Consider the following 25,849-nt stretch of genomic DNA (forward strand, 5'->3'; position numbering starts at 1 on the left):
TGGAGACAAGGGACCAACGTTCCTTGGGGTTCATTGCTAGAAGTGGGAATAACTTCTTGGTTGTAATCACTGAACACAAAGGAGGGAAGTCCTTTGTGGTTCATTTCTTGTAAAGGATTTTACAAGGATAGCGGAAATCTCAAGCGGGTTGCTTGGGGATTGGACATAGGCACGGGTTGTGGCTGAACCAGTATAAATTCGGTTTTGCACTCTCTCTTTCCTTAATCTCTTTTACTTTCTATTGTGTTTATATTTCTTTAAGTTTACTTCTCCTTATTTGTTATTCGAGTAACTTACAATTAAAGAAATAGTTGAATCTAGGGAATATCTAAGAAAGAGAAATTTTCAATTAGGAATAGTCAACGAAATCTTAATTCAACCCCCTTCTTCTTAAAATATCTGAGGCCACTTGTCCAACAGAAAACCTTCAAAGATAAGAAAGGAAAGAAAACATATATCACTTGAGAAGATAATGACATGGATTCATCAAGTGATTCAGAAAACGAAGTCGTAAATATAAGTCTCATGGCCAAAAATTATGAAAGCAAAGAAGAGGTAACATCTTCTAACTATGACTTATCTATCTCTTTTGATGAACTTCAAGATGCATTCAATGACTTGCATAAAGAATCTGTCAAAGTTGCCAAATTACTTTCATTTTCTAAGAAAACTATTTCAAATTTAGAAAAGGAAGTTTTTAAATTTAATGTAGAATTAGAAAAGCTTAAATCTGAAGTTAAAACATTAAAATCAATAGATACAAACCAATCCTCCACTAAATGTTTAATACAAGAAAGCAATGAAGCATCTCATTCATGTAAATGTTGTAACAAATTTAAAGAAGAAATTATAGATTTAAAAAATGCTCTTGCCAAATTTACTCTTGGTAAAAATAATTTAGATATTATACTAGGAAAACAAAATGTGTTTTTGATACAGTTGGATTGAGGTATAAACCTGAAAAACAACAAAAGATGTATAAAAATTTCTTTGCATCTACTCAAATGACTAGTTCTCCTTTCTTGACATGCTTTTACTATGGTAAGAAAGGTCATAGTGCATCAACATGTTATTTTAGAAAAAAATAGTAGTAGCATTGGAAGAATGATATGGGTTCCAAAAGAGTCTTTAGTAAAAACTAACATTCAAGGACCCAAGAAAATTTGGGTACCTAAATAAAAAAATATGATTATATGAATGAAGGATTCGTTGAAGAAAAGTTGGTACATTGATAGCGGTTGCTCTAAACACATGACGGGAGATGCATCAAAGTTTACTCATATTTCTCCCAAGAATAGTGGACATGTGACTTATGGAGACAACAACAAAGGTAAAATTCTTGGAGTTGGAAAAATAGGTACGAATCCCTCTACCTCCATAGTTTTTGGTGTCATTTGATTCTCATAATTGCTTTATTGAAAGTAAACATGACAATAAAATAAAGCATGTAGGACATAGAATTAATAATGTATACATGATAAATCTAGATAAAACCCCAAATCATGCTCAATGCTTTCTAAGCAAGGAGGATGAATCATGGTTGTGGCATAGGAGAATTGCTCATATAAATATGGAACATTTAAATAAATTAATTTCAAAATATTTAGTAATTGGATTGCCAAAACTAAAATTTGAAAAGGATAGATTATGTGATGCATGTTAAAAGGGAAAACAAGTAAGACTCTCTTTCAAATCAAAGAATATTGTTTCTACCACTCAACTCTTATAGCTTTTGCACATGGATCTCTTTGGTCATTCTAGAACTATGAGTTTTGGTGGAAATTATTATGCTCTTGTGATAGTAGTGTTGGACCTTGTGGCCTCAATAATCTTAAGAGGGATAGGCTTAGAATGCAGAAGAAGCAACAACAATCAATTTAATAATGTTCTATAAACATGCAAGGCAAAATTGATTGCAATAACATAAATGAGATAAGGGAAGAGAGAATGCAAACACATTTTTATACTGGTTCGGCCACTTCCCGTGCCTACATCCAGTACTCAAGCAACCCACTTGAGATTTCCACTATCTTTGTAAAATCCATTACAAAGTCTGAACCACACAGGGACAACCCATCCCTTGTGTTCAGGAATCCTTTACAACAAGAGACTCACAGTCTCTTAACCAATCTCATTGAATAAGAAGAATGGAAGAAGAATTCTCTCTTCAAGAGAAGAATATTACAATGAAGATCATGTAAGAATCCTTATAGATTTTGCAAGTGTTTGGTCAAGGATTTCTTTTGAGAGAGCATTTGACAATGAAGTTCTTTTGGAATCTCTCTCATTGTCTTTTGAGAAGATAAGACATTTTTGCCAAGCAAAACTCTCTCTTCAATTTCGTCCCAAGTCACACACATATATAGGCCTTTGATGGCCATTCAAAATCCAAATGATAAGATGTGATTGTTGGCGATATTCCTTGAAAATCCTCTCTGGTAATCGATTACAGAATTAGTGTAATCAATTATACATTTGTTTTTCTTGAACAGCTGTGACCCTTCATTTAAAATTTGAATTCCCAACGTTCAGAGTCTTTGGTAATCGATTACATATGATGTGTAATCGATTACACACTTTCAAACCATTGGTAATCGATTACATGTATTGGTAATCGATTACATGTGCCTTGAATGACTTGAAACCTTTCATTGTGAGGCAAGGCTTGATCTTGAAGAAATCTTGAATCAAGGCTTTGTTTGTTGAAACAATCTTGTATTAATCTTGAAGCAAAATGAGCCTTGTTTGATTCTTCTTTTGACATCATCAAAATCATGTATACATACATTCACATTCTCCCCCTTTTTGATGATGACAAACATGTGATTTCTTCTCAAAACAATCAAAGCTTGCATGATTTACATTCTCCCCCTTTCTCAAGCAAATTCTTAATTCTTCTTGACATCATCAAAATCTTCATGATTTACATTCTCCCCCTTTTTGATGATGACAAACACCTGTAGGTTAGGAGCAACAACAAAGAAAAAATATCTATTTGCATATAGTTTACTCCCCCTTGGTTTTGCAATGATTGCTTATATGAGACAGTTGAAGATTTCGTATTTTTCATATGTAAACAAATTGTCTCATAAAGAATAGATAATTTTTCTTACTATTTTATCTTTTATCTTTCTCTCCCCCTTTTTCAACATCAAAAACAAATCATGAATAGAGAGGAGAAAGATGTTACCACTTGTTGATTACATACATATATTTTATCTTTTATCTTGTTGATTGCAATGTATGAGAATCAAGTGATACCAAAAGGCATTAAAACAATCATTCAATATTAATCAAGCAAAAACAAGTACAATAGCACATCAATCAAACACAATCAAATACAATCAATCATCAAACATTTCAAATCAAATTAATTAAATTTACAATCAACTAACTATGCACAATAATTTCTATTAAAAAAATATTCAAATTTTAAATTACAAATTTCAATTTTCAAATTTCAAATTTCAAATTTCAAATTTTTAAATTTTAAATTTTCAAATTTTTAAAAAATTCCAACTTCCAACTTCCAACTTCAACTTCCAGAAACTTTCATTTCCAACTTCCAACTTTCAATAACTTCAACTTCCAACTTCCATTTTTAACTTTCAACTTCCAATAACTTCTACTTCCAACTTCCAAATTTTAATTTCAAATTTCAATTTTCAATTTTCAATTTTCATATTTAACTTTTCAAATTTCAATTTTCAAATTCAAATTTCAAATTTCAATTTCAAAATTTCCTTTTCTAAATTTGAAATAGTTTTCTTAAAATATCAAATTAATTTGAAAAGTTTAATAGATTCTTTAAAAACAATCAAAAAACTCAATCAAGAACAAACATCAAAGACAATCATCAAATATACAATCAAAAGCAATCAACAAAACACAATAAAAAACAATTATCAAAGACAATCAAAACTCAATCAAAAACAGTCAACAACCACAATTAATCAATTATAAAATACAATCAATCAATTAAACTAACAAACATTGAATATCAATCAAGCAAAAACAAACACATCAATCAAAGAACACAATCAATCAATCATCAAGGACAATCTAAACTCAAGTAGAAAACAAGCATCAAAAGTAATCAATCAAAGACAAGTGACCTGTTGGTATCATTTGATATCACTTGTTGGACTTGTTGATCAAGTGACCTTTGTTGTCTCCATAAATCACATATTCACTTTTCTTGGGGAGAGATGTGGTCTTTGTTTGTTGTCTTCATAAATCACATATCCACTTATCTTGGGGAGAAATATGAATAAACTGTGATGCATGCCATGTGTTTGGAGAAATTGCTATCAATGTATCAACTTTGCTCTTCTCCGTTTTCATAGTCTTTCATCATGATACACAGACTTGTGATTTTATTCTCTAAATCACTTGAAGAATTTATGACATTATCTTCCTAAGTGATGTATCCTTTCTTTTCTTTCATCTCTTCGAAATTCCTCTTGTCAGATTTTTCATTCTTCTTTTGAAGACAGGACAATTGAATCTCATGTGCCCAGATTGATCGCATTCAGCATTTTGGGGCTAAGGAGAAATCTTCTTCTTTCTTCTTTCATCATCATTTCATTCTTCTCTAGTTTTTTTTATATATAGTTGCATTTCTCTCTACCATTGTAGGAGTAAAGGAATCAAATTCAATGGCTTCCCATATCTTTAAATCTATGGCTTCCATAAAGATCTGCATTTGGGTTTTCCAATAATGATAACCCTCACCATTGAACATAAGAGCCTATTGATAGAATTTCCCTCAGGAAATGGAAATTTGGATGAGGCCATATCTATTCTTGAAGTTTTTAAACTTTATACAAGAATCCTGCTCTGATACCACTTGTTGTTCTAAAAAAACTCTAAGCAAATTCGTGTTCTAAGTCACATATATATAGACCATTGGTGGCCATGTAAAAGCCTTTTGAGAAGTTGTGACTCTTAGAAATATTTTTCTGAAAATCTTGTCTGGTAATCGATTACAGGATTTGTGTAATCGATTACAGCTTTCAAAATTTGAATTAAAACGTTCATTAACTGCTGGTAATCGATTACACAGTCTAAAATTTGAATTCAAATATTTAGTAGCTGTTGTAAAGCATTTTTGGTCACTGGTAATCGATTACATCCTCTGGTAATCGATTACCAGAGAGTAAATCTCTTGAAAAACACTTTTTAACTTAAATTATTTGGCCAAACCTTTTGCTAAATCAATTAGGAATTCCCTTCCTAAAATACTAGTGATCATCTTGATGTTGTGGCTTGTATTCTTGAATCTTTGTCTTGAATTTAAACTTGAAAAGCCCATTTGCATCATTTGCATCAAATCATCATGATCATCATCAAAAAACCAAAGGCATTTGCTTCTACAATCTTCCCCTTTTTGATGATGACAATATAAGTCCTGAAATCAAGATTCAAGCAAGCAATGTATATATATAAAATTTGCGTTTACTCCCCCTATGTTTTGGAATTGATGATCACTTGATTTCTAAGCTTTTTCTAAGCCTTTCTACACCCCATTTTTCTCCCCCTTTGGCAACATCAAAAAGCCAAAGAAAGTGGGAATCAAACCAGATATAAAATGAAGTGGAAACATATTAATATGAAAGTATAAGGCATAACCAATCAAACTCACAAATAAGACATAACCAAACCAAAATCCAGACAATTTAAAATCCAAAACCACATAGTATCAAAGCACAAAAGTCTGAACTACAAGATAAATAAAGTACTGAACATAATAATCTAAGTAGCATAGCCAGAATACACGGCTTATAAGAGACATAAAATTAGAAACTAAATTCTAAGAAGGTGGAGGTGGTGGTGGAAGATCGAAACTCTGACGAATGTAACCCACATCCTCTTCAAGCTGTGTGAGGCGAATATCCATGCCGGCAAAACGTGTATCCAATGAGTCGAAACGTTTACCAACATAAGAATGAAGACCTCGTAATTTGGTAAGGACTTCATTCATGAGTGTTGAATCATCTCTCTGAGGAGGAGGTGAAGGAGTACGCTCATCTTGAGGAGGGAGTGCGTCTTTCTTCAACCATTGACCATTCCGATCCTTACGATAACCAAAGGAAGTCACTGCACTAGCACCAATTGCAAAGGAACGCTTGACTTGAACAAATGGTTCATCATCAAGCGGAATTTGAAAATGACGCAGAAACAAAGTTATCAACTGTGGGTAAGGTAGAGGTGCATTGGCTTGTAATGCCTTAAGCATTCGGTACCGAACCAAATGGGCCCAGTCGATCTGACGACCAGTGAGAAAAGCCCACATCAGAATCAATTCCTCCTCGGAGGCTTGTGCTAAATTTGAAGATCGGGGAAGCAAAATTCTAACAATTATATAGTGCATGATGCGATTATCAAATGTGAATGACCCGGCCAGCAATCTACCGGTCATTTCAGCCTGGTCATTGCAGACCATACTGCGAGCATCATGACTAGAATAATCAAATTTCCAGTCATCAATAATGGTGCCCTCAAAAGGTGCACCTTGACTGGGTAAATGAGTTAAAGAAAAGAACAATGACTGATCAATAACCATAGGAATACCATGCACCTCAGAGGTAATGTCATCCTGAATTTTTGAATTGTAGTAGAAGACCTTTACAAGTTTAGGATAATGTGGCAATTTTAATGACGCGAAATCAACAAGGCCAGAATTTTGAAACACTTGATAGCAATCAAACGTTTCATCATTACAGAACTCTACGTCTAGGTACTTAGGGTCTAAGATGATCCTAGAAGAAAATTGAGAAAGGTACCGTAGACGCTGATCATCGGAAGAAAACAATGTGGATGATCTTGGAGATGACAAAGATGGATGAATAGGTGTTGTGGGTGCTCCGGATGGTCCGTGGCGGCGATGGGCAGCAACAGCGGCGGTGGAGGATGATCCCTTTCTCTTCTTCGATGGTTCTGCCATTTGATGAGGTTTCAGTGGATTTCAATCGGTGGAAGTGAAAGAGGAGTGAAAAAGAGGAAGATTGGGCTTTACGGGACGTGATTTGGTGAAGATTTGAGTGAGATACGAAGGTTGGAAGATTTAGGTATGGAAGACGCGTGAGGGAAAGCCTTGGCTGTGCAGCAACTCTGATTTCATGAGTATTTATAGACGAGGACGAGTTGTAATCGATTACAAGACTTGGTAATCGATTACAGGAGTAATAAGTCTTTTGGTAATCGATTACAGGCTGCCTGTTCTTGTGTAATCGATTACACTGGATGGTAATCGATTACCAGAGCATAAACTAGGCTAGTTTCTTAAAAAAAATACCTATGTCTATGCTAAACACATCTAATATGTTTAATCATCACTACTAATGCACTTAATTCAATCATTCAACTATAAAACACACAGGAATACATAAATTCTATCATAATAACAAGAATTTAAACAAAAACAATCAAAGTAACATATAAACAATCAATCATAAGAGTAAATTTATCAATCAATCCTTATTTTTCTAAATCACTAACATCTAAGAGGCCTAATTCTCTTCTAATAGAGAAAAATGTTTCTTTGGGAAGAGGTTTTGTGAAAATATCAGCAAGTTGATTCTTAGTATCAACAAACTCTAATACACAATCTCCCTTTAGAACATGATCTCTAAGAAAATGGTGCCTAATTTCTATATGTTTGGTTCTAGAGTGTTGAACTGGATTCTTGGAGAGATTAATTGCACTTGTATTATCACATCTAATAGGTATATGGTCAAGAAGAATTCCATAATCAGAAAGTTGTTGCTTCATCCATAAGATTTGTGCACAACAACTGCCGGTAGAAATATATTCCGCTTCTGCAGTGGATAAAGCAACACTATTTGTTTCTTACTGTGCCAAGAAACTAGAGCAGATCCAATGAATTGACAAGTTCCACTAGTGCTCTTTCTATCTGTTTTAGAACCGGCAAAGTCTGAATCAGAATATCCAATTAATGTGCATGTGGAATTTCTAGGATACCATAAACCTATGTTTGTAGTGCCTACCAAATATCTAATGATCCTTTTAACAGCACTAAGATGTGATTGTTTAGGATTTGATTGAAATCTAGCACACATACACACACTAAACATTATATCAGGCCTGCTAGCAGATAAATAAAGAAGTGATCCGATCATACCTCGATATTCCTTAACATCTATTGACTGACCGGTTTCATCTTTATCTAGATAGCAAGCAGTGCTCATTGGTGTAGCCATGTGCTTAGCATTTTCCATGTCGAATTTGTGGATTAACTCTTTGCAATACTTGGATTGATTGACAAAGATACCATCCTTAGTTTGTTTAATTTGCAATCCAAGAAAGAAGTTAAGTTCTCCCATCATTGACATTTCAAACTCACTTTGCATGTCATGGAGAATTCCTAGCACAAAAATTCGTTAGTGGATCCAAAAATAATGTCATCAACATAAATTTGAACTAATAAAATATCATGTGATTTTCTCTTTATAAAAAGAGTAGTATCCACTTTTCCTCTAGAAAAGTCTTTTCTAAAAGGAACTTACTTAAACGCTCGTACCAAGCCCTAGGGGCTTGTTTCAAGCCATATAAATCCTTTTTCAATTTATAAACATGATTTGGCTTATCTAATATTTCAAAACCTGGTGGTTGTTCAACATATACTTCTTCTTGAATTAAGCCATTCAGAAAAGCACTTTTAACATCCATTTGATAAAGCTTAAAGTTCATTATGGATGCATATGCTAAGAGCATTCTAATGGCTTCTAATCTAGCAACTGGAGCATATGTTTCCTCATAATCTATACCTTCTTCTTGATTATATCCTTTTGCAACTAATCTAGCCTTATTTCTAATGATTATTCCATGTTCATCTAACTTATTTCTAAACACCCATTTTGTTCCTATGATGGGATAATTTTTAGGTTTCTCTACAAGTTCCCACACATTGTTTCTTTCAAATTGATTCAATTCTTCTTACATGGCAATGATCCAGTTATCATCTACTATGGCTTCTTTTATATTTTTAGGTTCAATCATAGATACAAAAGCCATATTATTGCATAAATCTTTAAGAGATTATCTAGTTGTTACCCCTTTTGAGATATCACCAATAATGTTGTCAAGGGGATGATCTTTTGGAAGTTCATCATTGGATTTGACTTCTTCTGGAGGATCTTCATTGTTTCCTTTACCATTTCCTTTAGAATCTTGTCCATGATTATGCATTTGTTCTAAAGAATCTGCAATATCATCTAGCATATTCTTTCTTGACAAGATAGCATTAGATTTATCAAAGGTAACATGAATGGATTCCTCAATATCCATAGTTCTTTTATTATATATCCTATATGCTTTGCTTTGTAATGAATATCCAAGAAAGATGCCTTCATCAGATTTTGATGAATATCCAAGAAAGATGCCTTCATCAGATTTTATTATATATCCTATATGCTTTGCTTTGTAATGAATATCTTAAGAAGGGGGGGGGGGGGTTGAATTAAGATATTACAAACTATTTCCCCAATTGAATCTGAGTTTGCACTTTCTCTTCCCTTAAACTCCTTTATTTATTATTGTTTCATATTTATATTCAAATTGTTCTATTTGAATCAATATTTAAGAAGTTCATTATTAAGGGAATTTGTAACTTGAATAGAAAGTGAAATAGAATTTTAATTGGGGAAATAGTTTGTAATATCTTAATTCAACCCCCCCCTTCTTAAGATATCTGAGGCCACTTGTCTAACAAGTAGATGATTATTCAAGATTCACATGGACTCTATTTCTTGCTCACAAAAGAGATGCATTTCATGCTTTTAAGAAACTTGCCAAAATCATTCAAAATAAGAAAAATCTCAACATTGCATCCATTAGAAGTGATCATGGAGGGGGGTTTGAGAATAAAGATTTTGAATTATTTTGTGATGAAAATGGTATATAATTTTTCTGCGCCTAGAACCCCTCAACAAAATGGAGTAGTTGAGAGGAAAAATAGATCATTAGAAGAATTAGCCAGAACCATGTTTAATGATACAAATTTCCTAAATATTTTTGGGCTGAGGCTGTTAATATTGCATGCTATGTAATGAATAGAGCATTAATTAGACCTATTTTAAAGAAAACACCATATGAACTATACAAAGGAAGAAAGCCAAATATTTCCCATCTTCATATTTTTGGATGTAAATGCTTTTTGTTAAATAATGGGAAAGACAACTTGGGCAAGTTTGATGCAAAATCAGATGAAGGTATATTTCTTGGCTATTCTTTGAATAGTAAAGCTTTTAGAATATATAATAAAAGAACTACGATTATTGAAGAATCAATTCATGTTTCTTTTGATGAGACTAACTCTAAGAGGCCAAGAAAGGAAATAATTGATGATATTACAGATACTTTAGAAGATATGCATATTCATGAAAAAGTTCACAAAGGCAAAGAAGATGGAAATAACAGAGACTCTCAATCCAAAGAAAATCAAATAAATGTGGATCTTCCAAAGGAGTGGAGAACTTCAAGGTATCATCCTCTTGATAATATCATAGGAGACACTCAAAAGGGGTAACAACTCGACACTCTCTTAAAGATGCATGCAATAAGATGGCTTTGATCTCTTTAATTGAACCTAAAAACATAAATGAAGCCATAATTGATGAACATTGGATTATTGTTATGCAAGAGGAATTAAATCAATTTAAAATAAATCAAGTTTAGGAATTAGTTGATAGACCTAATGATCATCCAATTATTGGAACTAAATGGGCATTTAGAAATAAATTGGATGAACATGGAATAGTTATTAGGAATAAGGCTAGATTAGTGGCTAAAGGATACAACCAAGAAGAAGAAATAAATTATGAAGAAACTTATGCTCCAGTAGCTAGACTAGAAGCCATTAGAATGTTACTAGCTTTTGAATCAATAATGGATTTCTAACTTTATCAAATGGATGTTAAAAGTGCATTTTTAAATGGATTTATTCAAGAAGAAGTGTATGTTGACCAACCTCCTGGATTTGAAAATTCACATTTGCCCAATCATGTTTTTAAATTGAAAAAGGCTCTATATGGCTTAAAGCAAGCCCCTACGGCTTGGTATGAACGATTGAGCAAATTTCTTTTAGAAAAGGGCTTTACAAGAGGAAAGGTTGATATCACACTTTTCATTAAAAGGAAAAATGCATGATATTCTCTTAGTTCAAATTTGTGTAGATGATATAATCTTTGGTTCTACTAATGATTCCTTGTGCAAAGAATTCTCTAAAGATATGCAAAGTGAATTTGAAATGTCCATGACGGGTGAGTTGAATTTCTTTCTTGGATTGCAAATAAAACAAACCAAAAATGGAATCTTTATTAGTCAAACAAAATATTGCAAAGAATTAGTTAACAAGTTTGGGATGGAAAATGTTAAACAAATGGTCACCTATATGAGCACTGCTTGCTATTTGGATAAAGATGAAGCTGGTAAATCAATAGATATAAAGAAATATAAAGATATGATCATATCTCTTATTTATTTATCAGCAAGTAGACCAGATATTATGTTTAGTGTTTGCATGTGTGCTAGATATCAAGCCAGTCCCAAAGAATCTCACCTAAGTGTCGTTAAAAGAAGAATGAGATATTTGTTTGGCACTATAAATTTAGGATTATGGTATCCTAATAATTCTTCTTATAACTTAGTAGGATACTCTGATTCTGATTTTGCTGGATGCAAAACCGATAGAAAAAGCACTAGTGGGACTTGTCACTTTATTGGTTCTACATTAGTACCATGGCATAGAAATAAGCAAAATAGTGTTGCCTTATCAACTGCAAAAGCGGAATATATTTCTTCTGGAAGTTGTTGTGCATAGATCCTTTGGATGAAACAACAATTCTCTAATTATGGCTTAATACTTGATCATATTCCTATCCGTTGTGACAATACGAGTGCAATCAACCTATCTAAAAATCCTATTCTGCACTCTAGAACAAAACATATTAAAATAAGGCATCACTTCCTTAGATATCATGTTCAAAAGGGGGATTGTGTATTTGAGTTTATGGACACAAAGAATCAATTGGCTGATATCCTTACAAAACCTCTGCCCAATAAAAGTTTCTTTAGTATTAGAAGAGAATTAGGACTTATTGACCAATATGACTTAGATTCCTAATCCATTTAATTGCCTATGATCTGTGTTCTTTTGAGTATTTAATATTTTTTAGGGCCTATAATCGATTACCAACACCTGTAATCAATTACCATAGAACAAAGGTGGTGTAATCGATTACCAAAGGCTGTAATCGATTACCAGAAGCAGTTAGGCTATTACTTAGCACGATTGTAATCAATTACAAAGGGCCATAATTGATTACCAGTCATCCCTGACTGTAAATACAACTTCTCTCTCTCTCTCTCTCTCTAAGTGCAGAACCTTAAATCTCTCTCTCTCTTTAACAACACCACACCTCCTCAAATCTTCCAAACCTCATAACTTTCTCATTTCTTCACCAAACCGCATCTAACAAAGTGCAAAATTCATCTTTTTCAATTCTCTACAAAACCCACCGATCAAAATCTTCAAAAAATTTACAAAATGACAAAATCATCAAAGAAACGCAAGGGTTCATCTTCTTCCACCATCACTACAGGCCAACCTCATCGTGGTGCTTCCGGTGACTCTCCAACACCAACCAATACTTCCATTTCCTCACCACGCTCACTCACTCTGTTTTCTTTCGATGACCAATGTCAAAGGTATTACTCCTTCTTTTTCAATCGTTTCATTCTTGATCCCAAATTCCTTGATTTTAATTTCTTTGGGGAGAAACCTTTGACTGTTATCAAGTTTTTTAAAACTCTGAATTAGTAGATTTTATGACTCTGAATTGCCTTATTATCCGAAATTAGTTCGAGTCTTTTATAACAATTTGGAAATTTGTTATGGATTCATATTCTCTAAGGTACACAAAATACCCATTGTTGTTGATCAATCCTTGTTCTATTCTCTCACCAAATTGAGTAGTCAAGGTGTACCTTTTGAGGGCATCTTAGTTGATGATTGGAAATCCATTTATTCTAGTCATGATGCTCAAAAAATGGTCTATGTTGAACATCTGATATGATTGGTCATTTACTTGTTGGTTCTTTTACCTTTGAATATCGTATCTTGCATTATATTATGTGTCAAGTATTGCTTCCTCGTTCCACAAATCTTGCCAAGCCTCTGAGGACGATATGATTCTGTTATAGGCCCTACAAACTGGTCGTCAAATTGACTGGGCCCATCTTGTTCGCTACCATATGCATAAGGCATTACGGGAAAATGCACCTCTCCCTTATCCCCACCTTGTTACTTGGATTCTGCAGCACTTCAACATTCCTCTTGCTAATGAACCTTTTGTTAAGGTTAAACGTTCCTTTACCATTTCGGCCACTGCAGTTGTGTCCTTTGGGTATAGGAAGGATCTAAATAGGGTTCATAAATAGGATCTCCCGCCTAATGCTCCCGACGAACGCACTCCATCTCCACCACCAAGGGATCCCTCCTCTTTATTGTTGCATGATGTTCTTAGCAAGCTTCGATATCTTCGTGCCTTTGTCGGCAACCGGTTTGATTCCATGGATTCGCGCATCACGTGATTTGAGGATGATATGAGCTTTATTCGTTGTTGCTTTGATCCTTCGACCGATCCTTAGATTTCTTTCATTATCATAATGTTTAGGACTTTATGACTTGTTATTAAGTTCCTTAGCACTTTAGACTTACTGCCTTTGGTTATTTGTTTAGAACTTGGTACTTTTCAATTTATGTTATGTTGTCTTTAGATTACTATTGTTCTGTTTGAATGATTCTCTGCACAGTATGGTCCTGCTATATCAATTGTTGCCTTTAAATGTGAATGATTTTTATGCTCCTACCTTGTTTTTGATATTGACAAAGAGAGAGAGATAGGTAAAGGGATTTTTCTTGGAATTATTTGGAAATTTATTCTGCACATAATTGGAAATATATATCCAATCTTTAATTTTTTTCAACTATGCAATTACTAAAAAATTAAGGGGGAGTGAACGACACAAATGGATACTTTCTTTACTCTTTCACTATAGATGGTTGTCATCATCAAAAAGAGGGAGAATGTAAATGTATGTATACAGGTTTTGATGATGCCAAAGTATTTCACTTGATAAGCTCCAATTGATTCAAGGTCAAGCAAACAAGATCAAGAAAAGATAAGGCCTTAGTCAATTTGTTAAAAGAATCTCATTTTGATTGCTATAAGTTTTGGTCTCAAAGTTTGTTTTTAAACTGTTTTCACTAATGATTTCAGAAAATATTTTGAAAAGACACATTTCTTCAAATTGTTTTTGAATAGCCACCAAAGGGCCTATATATATGTGTATCTTTACTTTGAAAACATTAAGAGATTTTTCAAAAACAGAACCTAACTGTCAAATTCTCTCAAAACTACAATTTGGACAAACACATACAAATCAATTGAGAATTATTCTAAGATCTTCAATTTGTATTATCTACTCTAAAGGGGAGAAATCTTTTTGTACATCTCATAAACACAACTGTTATCAAGAAACTGTTTGTCTTTTGGCTTATAAGGATTTTGAACACAAGGGTGAGGGATCCCAAGGTGTGTTCAAAGGTTGTAATGAATTTACAAGGATAGTGAAAAATCTCAAGTGGGTTGGTTGAGGACTAGACGAAGGCACAGGAAGTGGTCGAACCAGTATAAACCCAATTTGCAATTCTCTCTTCCCTTATCTCATTTATTTATTGCAATTGATTTTGTCTTGCACGTTTAAAGAACATTGATTAATTTAATTGTTGCTTCTTCTTCTACATTATAAATCTATCACAAATCTTTTAAAAAAAGGGATTAAAACTTGTTAATCGAAAAATTCTTTAAAACTTAATTCACCCCCTCTTAAGTTATTAAGGCCACTTGTTCAATAATTAAGACCACCGCTACAACCTCTACGGTGGTTTGTGGGCAAGTAGAGGTTGTAGCGGTGGTTGGATTGGCCATTAACAGCGGAGGTAAGGTGCATTAAACTTATGAATTGATAATCCATAAGTTATATACAATTTACTGATTGATAATCCGCAAGTTGTATATAACTTATGGATTGGTAATCCGTAAGAACCTTACAGATTGCCAATCCGTATGGTACTTACGGATTGCCAATCTGTAAGTTCCTTTTAATTTGTTTACAATTTTTATAAATTTGTTTTATTGTTTAATTAAATAAAATTAGAATTGTTAATTAAAAAACTTTGAAATAGATATAGTTTGAATATTCATTTGAAAGTTGTAGTTTGTATAGTTTGAAAGTGATATGAATGGTAAAATAATTTATACTTTTAATTTAATTTAGTCATTTAAACATAAATTTGTTTTTTTTGTCCTTTCAAATTTAATGTATTAATTTATTAAATGCAATAAAAAAATGCAAAAATTGTGTGATAGTATAATTATGTTGTGGTAAGGGGTTTTTTGTTTGTCATTGAAATTTTTGAATGTTTTGTTTAGATAGACGAAGATCAGTGGATGTATGACATTATAATGTCTGAAGAAGTTGATATGAATGAACAAAATGAAGACGAAGCGGGTGTGAATGAAGAACATGTTGATTATTGTGATGCGTTCAATACTTTTCAAGTATTAATATGATTTTTGTTATTAATGTAAGTAAATGAATGTCCCTTAAAGACTAAACTTGTATGGACTGCATTGTAGGTGTTTGCTACCCTTGATGATGTTCTACATTGGGCTCGATCTATTGCGTATTAAATTGGTTTTGTGGTAGTGATTTTGAGGTGAGACACAAATAATGGTATTAGATGAAGGACCTCATTTGTTTTAATTGGTTGTGAAAGGAGTGGTCAATATATGGCCAAGAAGAAATATTTGGTAAGAACAATTATTGACAATAAAAAATGTGGGTGTCCATTTAAGCTGCGTGCGAAACTAGTGGTGAGAGGTGAAGATGGATGGTGAAGTTAATGTGTAGGAGTGAGAATCATGAATTGGCCATTAGTTGGACATCCATAAGCTGGTCGACTGACTAAGGATGAGAAGATCAGTGTTGCTGATATGACAAAGTCAATGATGAAACTAAGAAATATTCTTCTAACATTGAAGGAACACAATGCCAATAGTTATACAACAATCAAGCAAATTTACAATGCAAGAAATGCTTGTTGTTCTTCCATAAGAGACAGTAATACTGAAATGCAACAACTAATGAAACTTCATGAACAGGATCAGTATATTCATTGGCATAGATTGAAGGATGAAGATGTTGTACATGACATATTTTAGAGTCATCCTGATCAGTCAAATTAACCAATGCCTATAATTTGGTATTTTTAATAGATAGTATATACAAAACAAACAAGTACAGGCTGTTGTTACTTGATATTATTGGTGTAACATCAATAGGGATGATATTCTCTGTTGCTTTTTCCTATTTGGATGGAGAATATCTAAATAATTTTGTTTGGGCTTTACAACGGTTTTGAGGTCTTTTCCTCAGACGTGATGCACCCCCTGAAGTTATTGTTGTTGATAGAAATCTAACATTGATGAATGCAGTGAAAACTATATTTCCTGAGGCTACCAATTCGTTGTGTCAGTTTCACATTGATAAGAATGTCAAGGCAAAGTGTAAAACCCTGGTTAGTAAAAAAAATGCAAGGGATCATGCCATGAAGGCTTGGGGGAGTTTGGTGGATTGTCCTTCTAAGCAAGAGTTTTCTGAGTGCCTTAAGAAGTTTGAAATTATTTGCTGACCATGGTCAATGTTTGTTGACTATGTCAACCAAACATGGTTGATACCCAAACTATCGCACAACCCTCTCTGTTTGGTGTATGATGATAGATGGACCCCAATAGATGTGTCCGGAAAATAAAGAGATCCGCTCAAACTCTCTGAATGCACAGTGGTCACCATAGGGAATCCAACACACAGTATCAAACATCATACACTGCACATATTTTAAAAACAATCAAAACAATACTCAATATAAACTAAAGAACTAAAAATAAATTAAAACAAAATTTTAAATTACCTATAAAAGTGTGATATATCCTGCAAGTTGCTTGATGCTGCTCTTTGACGCATCATTCAAATTGTCATACATATGGACCAATGCAGCAGCTCCTTATGCGTAGCTTCCACTTTGCATTAGGTCACGAAATGCATCCAAGAACACCACATGCACGTGTGTGGCACTCTTGTTAGCAAATAGTGTGCAACCTAGTAGATGCAACAAATATGTTGGAGCTGCCATAGTCCACTTTGCCACGTCACATTTGCTCCGATATATGTCTCGTAGCCAGGATAGACGAACATATGCCCCATGGCATTGTATCGTCTCTGCTCTTGCCTCTTCAGAACTCACTTCAAGCAATTCAACTAAGAGGAACACGACATCGTTCACATGAAGAACCTCAAAGCTATTGAAGGTGCCTGTAATAGTCAGATGTAGCAACGATGCCATATCATCCAGGGTGATACTCACCCCTCCTACCAGCAAATGGAAACTACTAGTTTCCTTATGCCACCTCTCTGCAAAAGTAGACACAAGTCCCCGATCACCATTGTCCAGCGAACATGCGATCAGAGGACTTAATCCTGTGACAACCACTAAGCTTTCAATCTTAGGAGCTGACCTGCCAAATTTTTCTACCTTCCTTCCATGGGAGAACAACTTCAACTCAAAACGTTCCTAAAAATAAAAAATAAATAATTTGAACAATAATAACAAATACTTATGAAAATATTATTAATATTAAAATATAACTACCTCTTCATTCCAAACTATCACAGTCACATGATGAACATAGTCCATCAAAACTGATGTGTTGTGAGGCCTGTCTGGAAAACCCTCCACATCACTAACTACATCAGCAGCAGGTGCCTCTTGAGGTTGTTCATGGACCTCCTTAGTAGCATGATCCACATGCTTAACATCCTCAGCAATAGGCGTAACTTCCCATTGCCTACGTGCAGATGTTGTGGGCCTTCGTCGCTGAGGGCCTTCATCAGCATCATGGCTTACTTCTCTACTTAAAGCTCTTCCTATAACCCTACCTAAAGCCCGACCCAAACCTCTAGCTCTAATCATAATCTTCACATTAAAAGGTTGATTAACAATTAATGACATCATTCAAATAATAATCTGCACATTAAAAGCATGATTAAATTTTTTTTAGACTGCACATCAGTGATTGATGTACACTTAAATATACGATAAAAATCCTACAACAATTTCTTAAATTTCCAATGAATAATTATTTTTTTACACTACCAAATATTATTTATATAAATATTTATTACTATTATTGTCAAAAAAATTATATAACTACATCAATAAAAAAAAAATTGTCATTTACATATATAGATTTTCTTGTTACACTAATTTGTACAATACATACTTATAAAAATTAACAATCAATCATATTTAAATATTTTACGAATAAATATTTAAAATTTCAAATATAATTTAATTTCTTAAAGAAAAAAGATTAATTACTTTTTTTGGAATTAATTAATTATTAAAAAAAACTTAAATAAAAAAATAAAAATAATTAAATAAATACATATTAAAAAATCTAATAATTTGTTTTTATAAAATAAATTTTATAACATCTGAATTGTTAAATTATTTTTAAAAAATAAGTTATTTTATTATTAATTAATTATTTTTAAAAAAAATATACGGATTGGAAATCCATGGCAATCTGTATAAGTCATACTGATTGTTAATCCGTATGGCTTATACGAATTTCCAACAACCAAAAACCACCAACAACGCCACAGATCGATAGAGAGGGAAAGGAGACTTACAACGAAGAGGCAAAAGACGATGATGATTGAGCTTGTGGTCAATGGCGGCACGAGCGACGGCGGCACAGAGACAAAAACAGACCAAGAACGAAGAAGAAGAAGCATGTACGAACGATGTGAAAATAAAACGAGGGGGAAGCGTTTTTAAAAATTAAGTGAAAGACATTTTTGCCACTTCACAATTTTTTTGGGTGTACTAGCATTTCTCCTGGTGCCCAAAGCAATTGTCATTAAAGAGATGCCAACCCATTATATGTCTCAGAAGGAAATGAACACACCCATGACCCAAGGGAATTGCTTTGTGCACCTAGCTTTTCTCTTGCACAGGCAGTAATTTTTTGAAATTCCATAAATATCCCTGATCGAGGTCGTACCCTAATCAAATAAACATTAAAAATGCAGTATCTAGGAAGTGATCCTAGGTCGTCTCCCAACGAGCAATTATCAACCAAACATTCATAACATATAGTAATAAAACAGTAATGAATTGGGGGGATTGATGTTTTTGTAATTTAAACAGCGAGCAAATTTTAATTAGAAAATAATAGAATTAAAACATGTTATTTCCCCTTGATTCACAAGTAAGTCTCTTATCCTAGGTTACGAGAATTTATCCTTGATCAGTTCAACCACTTAATCCAACCTTAAATTAAATTACTAAGCGAAAATTAACATAAGGCTGTCATTATGTGATTAAGCAACACATACACCAATTAATCATGAACGAAACTAATCATTAAGCATGAACGTAAATTAAGCACAGAGACAATTAATCAAACACTAAGCATGCATGGATTAATATCAACAAATACAGAGTAATTGGTGAAGAGGAAAAACTAAGCAAAATTCAATAGTAATAATAAAACCTCAAAGAGAGTTGTGCTTGATCCTCAAGAGAAAACAACGCTGGAGACTTAGCCTTCCATTAATCAGTAGAAAACGAAATTGCAGATTGAAGCAGAAAATAAAATTTTATTGCTACGTGAATAGTAAAAACTGGAATTGCAAAACTTAAAATTATTCTTTCTCCCAAACGAAAAAGGACTCCTAAAACTAAAATCTTGGTGTTGTTATATAGGTTCTCAGCCCCAAAGCTCACCAATCTGTTTTAAGTCCAAGCCCATAAATAAAATAAAATCTGGACAAGATAAGATAAGATTTGATAAAATAAAATCTAGATGAGATAAGATAAGATAAGATTGGATGAACTAATATCTAGATGAGATAAAATCTGGATAAGATAAGATTTGATAGAATAAAATTGTCTGCTCTCTTCAAGTCCAAGCCCAATTCTGGATTCAAGCCCAATTGCTTATAATTCTCCTGAAATTAAATTAAAAACACAAAATTAGTCCATTAGGCCCAAATGATAAAACTGCATAATTAATTTGACAATTAAGACTAATTAGTAATTAAAATGGTGACAAAAGGGTTAAGAAATAGGAGAAAATAATGATACATCAACCCCCTACTAACTTCTTCTTCCTTTTGACTTCTTCACGCACCATTCATTCTATTGCTTTCTTCTTTGCATTCATTCATTATCGCGAGAGGTGTTCCTTTGTTGTTGTGTCCATTTTGGTCGAGGAGCATTGGTTACGGTGGTTTGTTAGCAAGTGGTGGTTGTTGTAACGACCCACCTCGTCGCTACGATATCACCACTCTAAATCGCGATTATTTCAAATTTTAAATGAAAACTCCGTTAATTTTCTTATAAAAAAATGAAAGTAATTTTTGTCTCAACATACAGACACCAAACAACACACATTACTTAAGTGGATACATATATATTAGTATAGTAACTCAATACACATCATTCACATAATGGAAATTAAACTTGTTCATACATATAATTCAAATCTGTGATTTACATCTTTAATTCAACAAAAGAATCATGGAACCAACTATGGAGGAGTTGATTAACAAAACACAACTCTCTCCCAAAATAATCCCAACGTCATCACGTCGGCTCGGTGGTTCCTCAACAAAATCTCACTTCCTGCACCCTAGTGCTGTCATTTTGCTCCCACGAACAAGGTTCGCGATCATCACATGTATCAACCACACGATATAAAATTGCAAGGGTGAGTTCATTATAAAAAGAACCAATGCTAAATCCAAATAATCACAATTAGCAAGAAAACATAGGCAAACATCATTAGCTTACACAACATTCATTATTCAACACCCACATTCAACAATTATTCATCATCCATCCATGGATCCAATCAATATTGCTCAAAATGATGCATGCACCTGACCTCAACTCTCAGATGCAATGTGGTACGTACCATCAACCAAGGAAATAGCCTAAGCGTGTCCACACGACACCTCACTTAGGGAAACTATGCAGTAATTGTCAAGGCTACCCAGTCGTGCATCGTAACTCCCCCCCCCCCCCCGGTGATCAGCTTGGGCCACAAGGGAGTTCCCTACCAGGTGACGCACCCCCTAGTACAAAGTACATACTTCCATAGTTTATACTATTTCCTGTGGCGTATGAGGCATGAAACATGGGCACCATCAAGTACAATGACCATGGATGAGTTAAAGATCCTAAGCCATCCCCTCAGAGATGTTTAAACTCTTTAACCACTCTATTTTCCCCCACTAGGGACATCCGACAAGGTCAATGCACCCCCCATGAACATACACAACATACAACGCATGAACGTGAACACCATCAAGTACAAAGACCATGGATGAATTAAAGATCCTAAACATCCCCTCGAAGATGTTTAAACTCTTTAACCACTCTATTTTCCCACACAAGGGACATCCAACAAGGTCAATGCACCCCCCTCCCCCACGAACATACACAACATCCAACGTATGAAACATGGCGTCATCAAGTGCAAAGACCATGGACAGATTAAAGCTCCTAACCATCCCCTTTCGGAGATGTTTAGATTCTTTAATCACTCTATTTCCCTCACAAGGGATGTCCGACAAGGTAATTGCACCCCCCATGTACATACACAACATGCACATCTCAATGCATTTCCAACATCATCAACATTCCATTTCAATATCATTCTCAACATAAACATCATCTCATCTCAATGACGTTATCAACAACAACAACAACCTCGTTTCATATTCACATAATCATCAACAATAACATCAATTCATGTTGACATGATCTTCATTAGCAACGTCATCTCAAATCAATATCATCATAAATATCAATTAAAGTCATCAATAGCAACATCAATAGTAAGTCGCATTCCGCATATACATATATTTTCATGCCTGAGATTCACACTTCCCAGGTCTTCAAACAACACAAGTCAAATAAGGACAATAATTTTATTCATCAACAATATATTTATCGCATTCCATTCGTCAAAAGCATTGTTTTCTAAAGAAAAACTCAGCATGCAACATGGACAGGCATGTATTCCCTTAGTTAGGTTCCCTAACCCTAACTTTGGTATCAAAAATGGTAAATTTTATAATAAACTCCCCTCACCTATCGTGAGCTCTCCGTCAGTTCCTGTTTGCGTTACTCAAAGGTCTCTCTCATTCACGCTCGTCCGTCCAAAACGCAAGTCTCTATATGTCAAATTGAAGGAAATTCAATATAGATTTGAAAAGCAAGGTCAATGACAATATTCGGGGTCAAATACCCTTATCAAAACATAAAGGGCTGAGGGGTATTTCGGGTTCTTCAAAAAGGAAACATCATTTTGAAATTTCGATCACGCCAATGTGACCGGGGTTCAGCGAATGTCACAAAAATAACCTCAATGTTATAAAAAGATAACTTTTACAATGTCTCATTCTCTAGGATTTTTCAAAGGAAGTGTAAAAACACCCTATTATAGTACTCAACACATAAGAGACACTAAGAGGAACTCAAACTAGCTAGGAGAAGGTTTAGAAGTCAAGATTACCTTAGAGAAACTTTGAAATGAAGGATTAAGGGATTTTCTCCACTGAATCTTCGAGGAGGATTCTGAGGATTCCGCTATGATTAAAGTGTTCCTCTTGGTGTGCGGGTCCAACGACAAGCAACGACGGCTTACGACAGCCACCAATGGTCTTGGGTGGTGAAAAATGAGATTTTAGGGTTTTGGGTGACATTTTTGGAGAAGAGGAGAGTAAAAAATCGTGTTTTTCACCCTGAGGATGTATTTATAACCTGCAAATTTCGCTTAGCGAGACTGTCGCGCTAAGCTGAAGTCAACTTCTTGCGCCTAGCACAAGAATTGAGGCTTAGCGCAGCCCCCTCTACACTAGGGCGAGCTTAGCGCACCCTCTGGGCACTCAACGTAACTTCCTCTCGGTTGGAATTGGGGGAGGGGGAGTTGAAGAGGGAGAGTGTTTTTAAATTTTTAAGTGAAGGACATTTTTGTCACTTCACTTAAAAAGTTGGGTGCACCAGCAATTTTGTTGGTTGCACAAAGACAATCCCATGACCCAATAGGTGGAGTATGCATAATATGTAATCCTATATTATGTGAATGAACCAAAGAAGCAAGAAGCAAGATATCCACAACTTCATTTGCTTCCACGAGACGGGAGTTGGATACAATGAATGGGATTAACATCTCATAACGTAATAAATTAAGGTTTTAATTTTTATTGACAAGATCAATCCAACAATAAATGAGGTCTAAATCAAATTTTGAAAGAAATGTTTTATTTTATTATATATTGGGTTTTTTTTTATTAACATGTGTGACATTTTTTCTAATAAACGTGGTCTTTTTTGCTTTATAAAGCTAAAATGAAATATATTTTTGTTTGTGTTTCAATTGTTTTACCTTGGAATGACTCTATGTCCACATTTGATCATGTCTTAAATAAAATTGTTTCTGAAAAAAAACTTATGAGAAACTCCAAAAAAAAAAACTTCATTTGCTTCCCTGTACACATGGACATTCCCAACTTTGTTTTCAAATGTCATAGAATGGAGTTATAAATTTGGTCGGGTAGTAAAAGTAGAAGAATAATGGAGAATGGAGTTATAAATTTGGTCGGTAGTAAAAGTAGAAGAATGGGAGGAAAAAGTTGTTGATTTGATTTTTCCACAAACAAAAAATAAATAAATTAACAATCAACATTGCTAGTAAAAAAATTGAATATAGAATTTTTGACATAGACTTTAAAAAATATTAAAAAATAGTAATCATATTTATTTATTAGTTAAAAAGTAATGTTATACAGTTACATACTGATAAATTTCTAATTTAATTTATTGAAAAAACAGTTCTTATGTCCCGAGCAAAATATTGATAAACAAATTGTCAACCATAATAATACCGTGTGTTACAGCTTGCAAGAGGATATGATATCCGTTGACCCAAACACCAAATTATCAAAACATGCAGGCCTCAACCTGAACCATATCCGTTAATCTGAAAATGTTGACTTATGTAGAGGCCATTGTTTGAGACAAACATGGCCTCCGAAGAATAAAAAGCAGAAAAGCAGCGAGAGTTAGAGGAAGAAGAAGCAAATGAAATAGCAAGGGAAGAAGTAGAATATTAATTTAGTTAAGGTAAGTTCTCAAGCTTGTTATTCTTCTTTTCACTTGTCATGCATATTTTATATGGTGTATGTAATTAATAAATAAAATGTTAAGAAATTATGATTTTTGGAAATCAATTTTAATTCATTTTCTCACAAAAACATTTTCAAGGAAAGAATAGGAATTCAATTTTTTTTGAGTGGAAGAAAAGTTTTAGTGACGTATTTTATATAAATCTTTCATTATCAGAAAACATATTAAGATAAACTAAACATATTTTACACATTATTAGGAATCATGATTTCTTGTAGTTGACTTTCTCAGGAATTATGATTCTTGGATATAAAATATTTCTCCCCTATCAAACACTTCCTAAAAAAAATTATACATCTTTTGACTTGGTTAATTTTGAAGAGAGGACTATATAAAAAAGTTGATTTTGGAGAGAGTGATTTAGGAAGCATTTGATAAGGGCGTTTGATATCAATTTTGAAAAAATAACATTCCCATGTCAAGAATGTTTTTTGGAAATCTTTTTTTAGCTAAATTTTTTACAATAACTTCTTTTAAGGAATAAGGCTGACAATCTAACCTTTTTTTATACTAATTTTTATCTTTTTTCTTATTTATATTTTTTCTTTTTATTTCAATTATTTCAAACAAATAATATTTTTTTAAAAAGCAAAGATGAAACTTTTATTAAAGAAACACGAACTATGACCCTCAAAACAGAAATTACAAGCTATGCTGAATTACAAGCTATCCACCGAGGCTTGCTCTTGGCATGGAACTTGGGACAGAAAACTATTGTTTGTGAGTCTGACTCTATGGTGGCCCTTCAATTGTTGAAGGAGAAGTACAACAATTGCCATCCATATGCTATTCTTATCAGCAAAATTTATCAACTCCGATCCAGAATAAACATTGGAATTTAAGTTTGCAACATGTGCTTAGAGAGACTAATCATTGTGCGGATTGGTCGGCCAAGCTAGGATCATCTTCTGATGTTGATTTTATTTCTTGAGACTTAGCTCCAGGAGGGATGAGGCATAACCTCCTTGCGGATGCTTTGTCTAGCAAAAAATTCTTTTATTATATTGTGATATATATTGGCTTAGCTATAATCACTAGAATTATTATATACTAAGTACAAATATATTGAAATTCTAGTGATTACAAACTATCTTTATATAGTAATATAAATAAGAATAAAAAAATAAAAATAATAATACATATAAATGTAAAAATAATAATATATATAAAGTACAAATAATAAATTGAGATATCCATTTTATGATAAACTTTTCTTTCATTTTTGTTCCTCTAGTAGGCCTGGCATTCCTTTATTGCTAGTTTTATCTTTACTACTTTCTTAATGATAAAAAAAATATTACAAGACCCAAATAGTCTAAAAGAATCACTAGCATGCTATATATATCTGTATGGTTAAATAAAGAAACAAAAACCACAATGCAGTAACATCACTATTCAAATAAACAAAATTATATAATTCACCCATTTTCTCATTATTTT

At 33.5% G+C, this 25,849-nt stretch overlaps 1 protein-coding gene across 1 annotated transcript; it reads right to left on the reverse strand.

Moving 5' to 3' along the window:
- Positions 1-17,152: 17,152 nt before the first annotated feature.
- Positions 17,153-18,118, reverse strand: LOC102663910 (protein MAIN-LIKE 2-like). The gene is made up of 2 exons (XM_006579167.1): positions 17,798-18,118; positions 17,153-17,719 (listed from the first exon to the last, which is right to left on the reverse strand). Exons 1-2 carry the CDS (start codon positions 18,116-18,118, stop codon positions 17,153-17,155), a joined length of 888 nt encoding a protein of 295 aa, XP_006579230.1.
- Between the last annotated feature and the right edge of the window lie 7,731 nt (positions 18,119-25,849).

This window comes from Glycine max, chromosome 4 (assembly GCF_000004515.6).
Source record: "Glycine max cultivar Williams 82 chromosome 4, Glycine_max_v4.0, whole genome shotgun sequence".
NCBI classification, from domain to species: domain Eukaryota; kingdom Viridiplantae; phylum Streptophyta; class Magnoliopsida; order Fabales; family Fabaceae; genus Glycine; species Glycine max.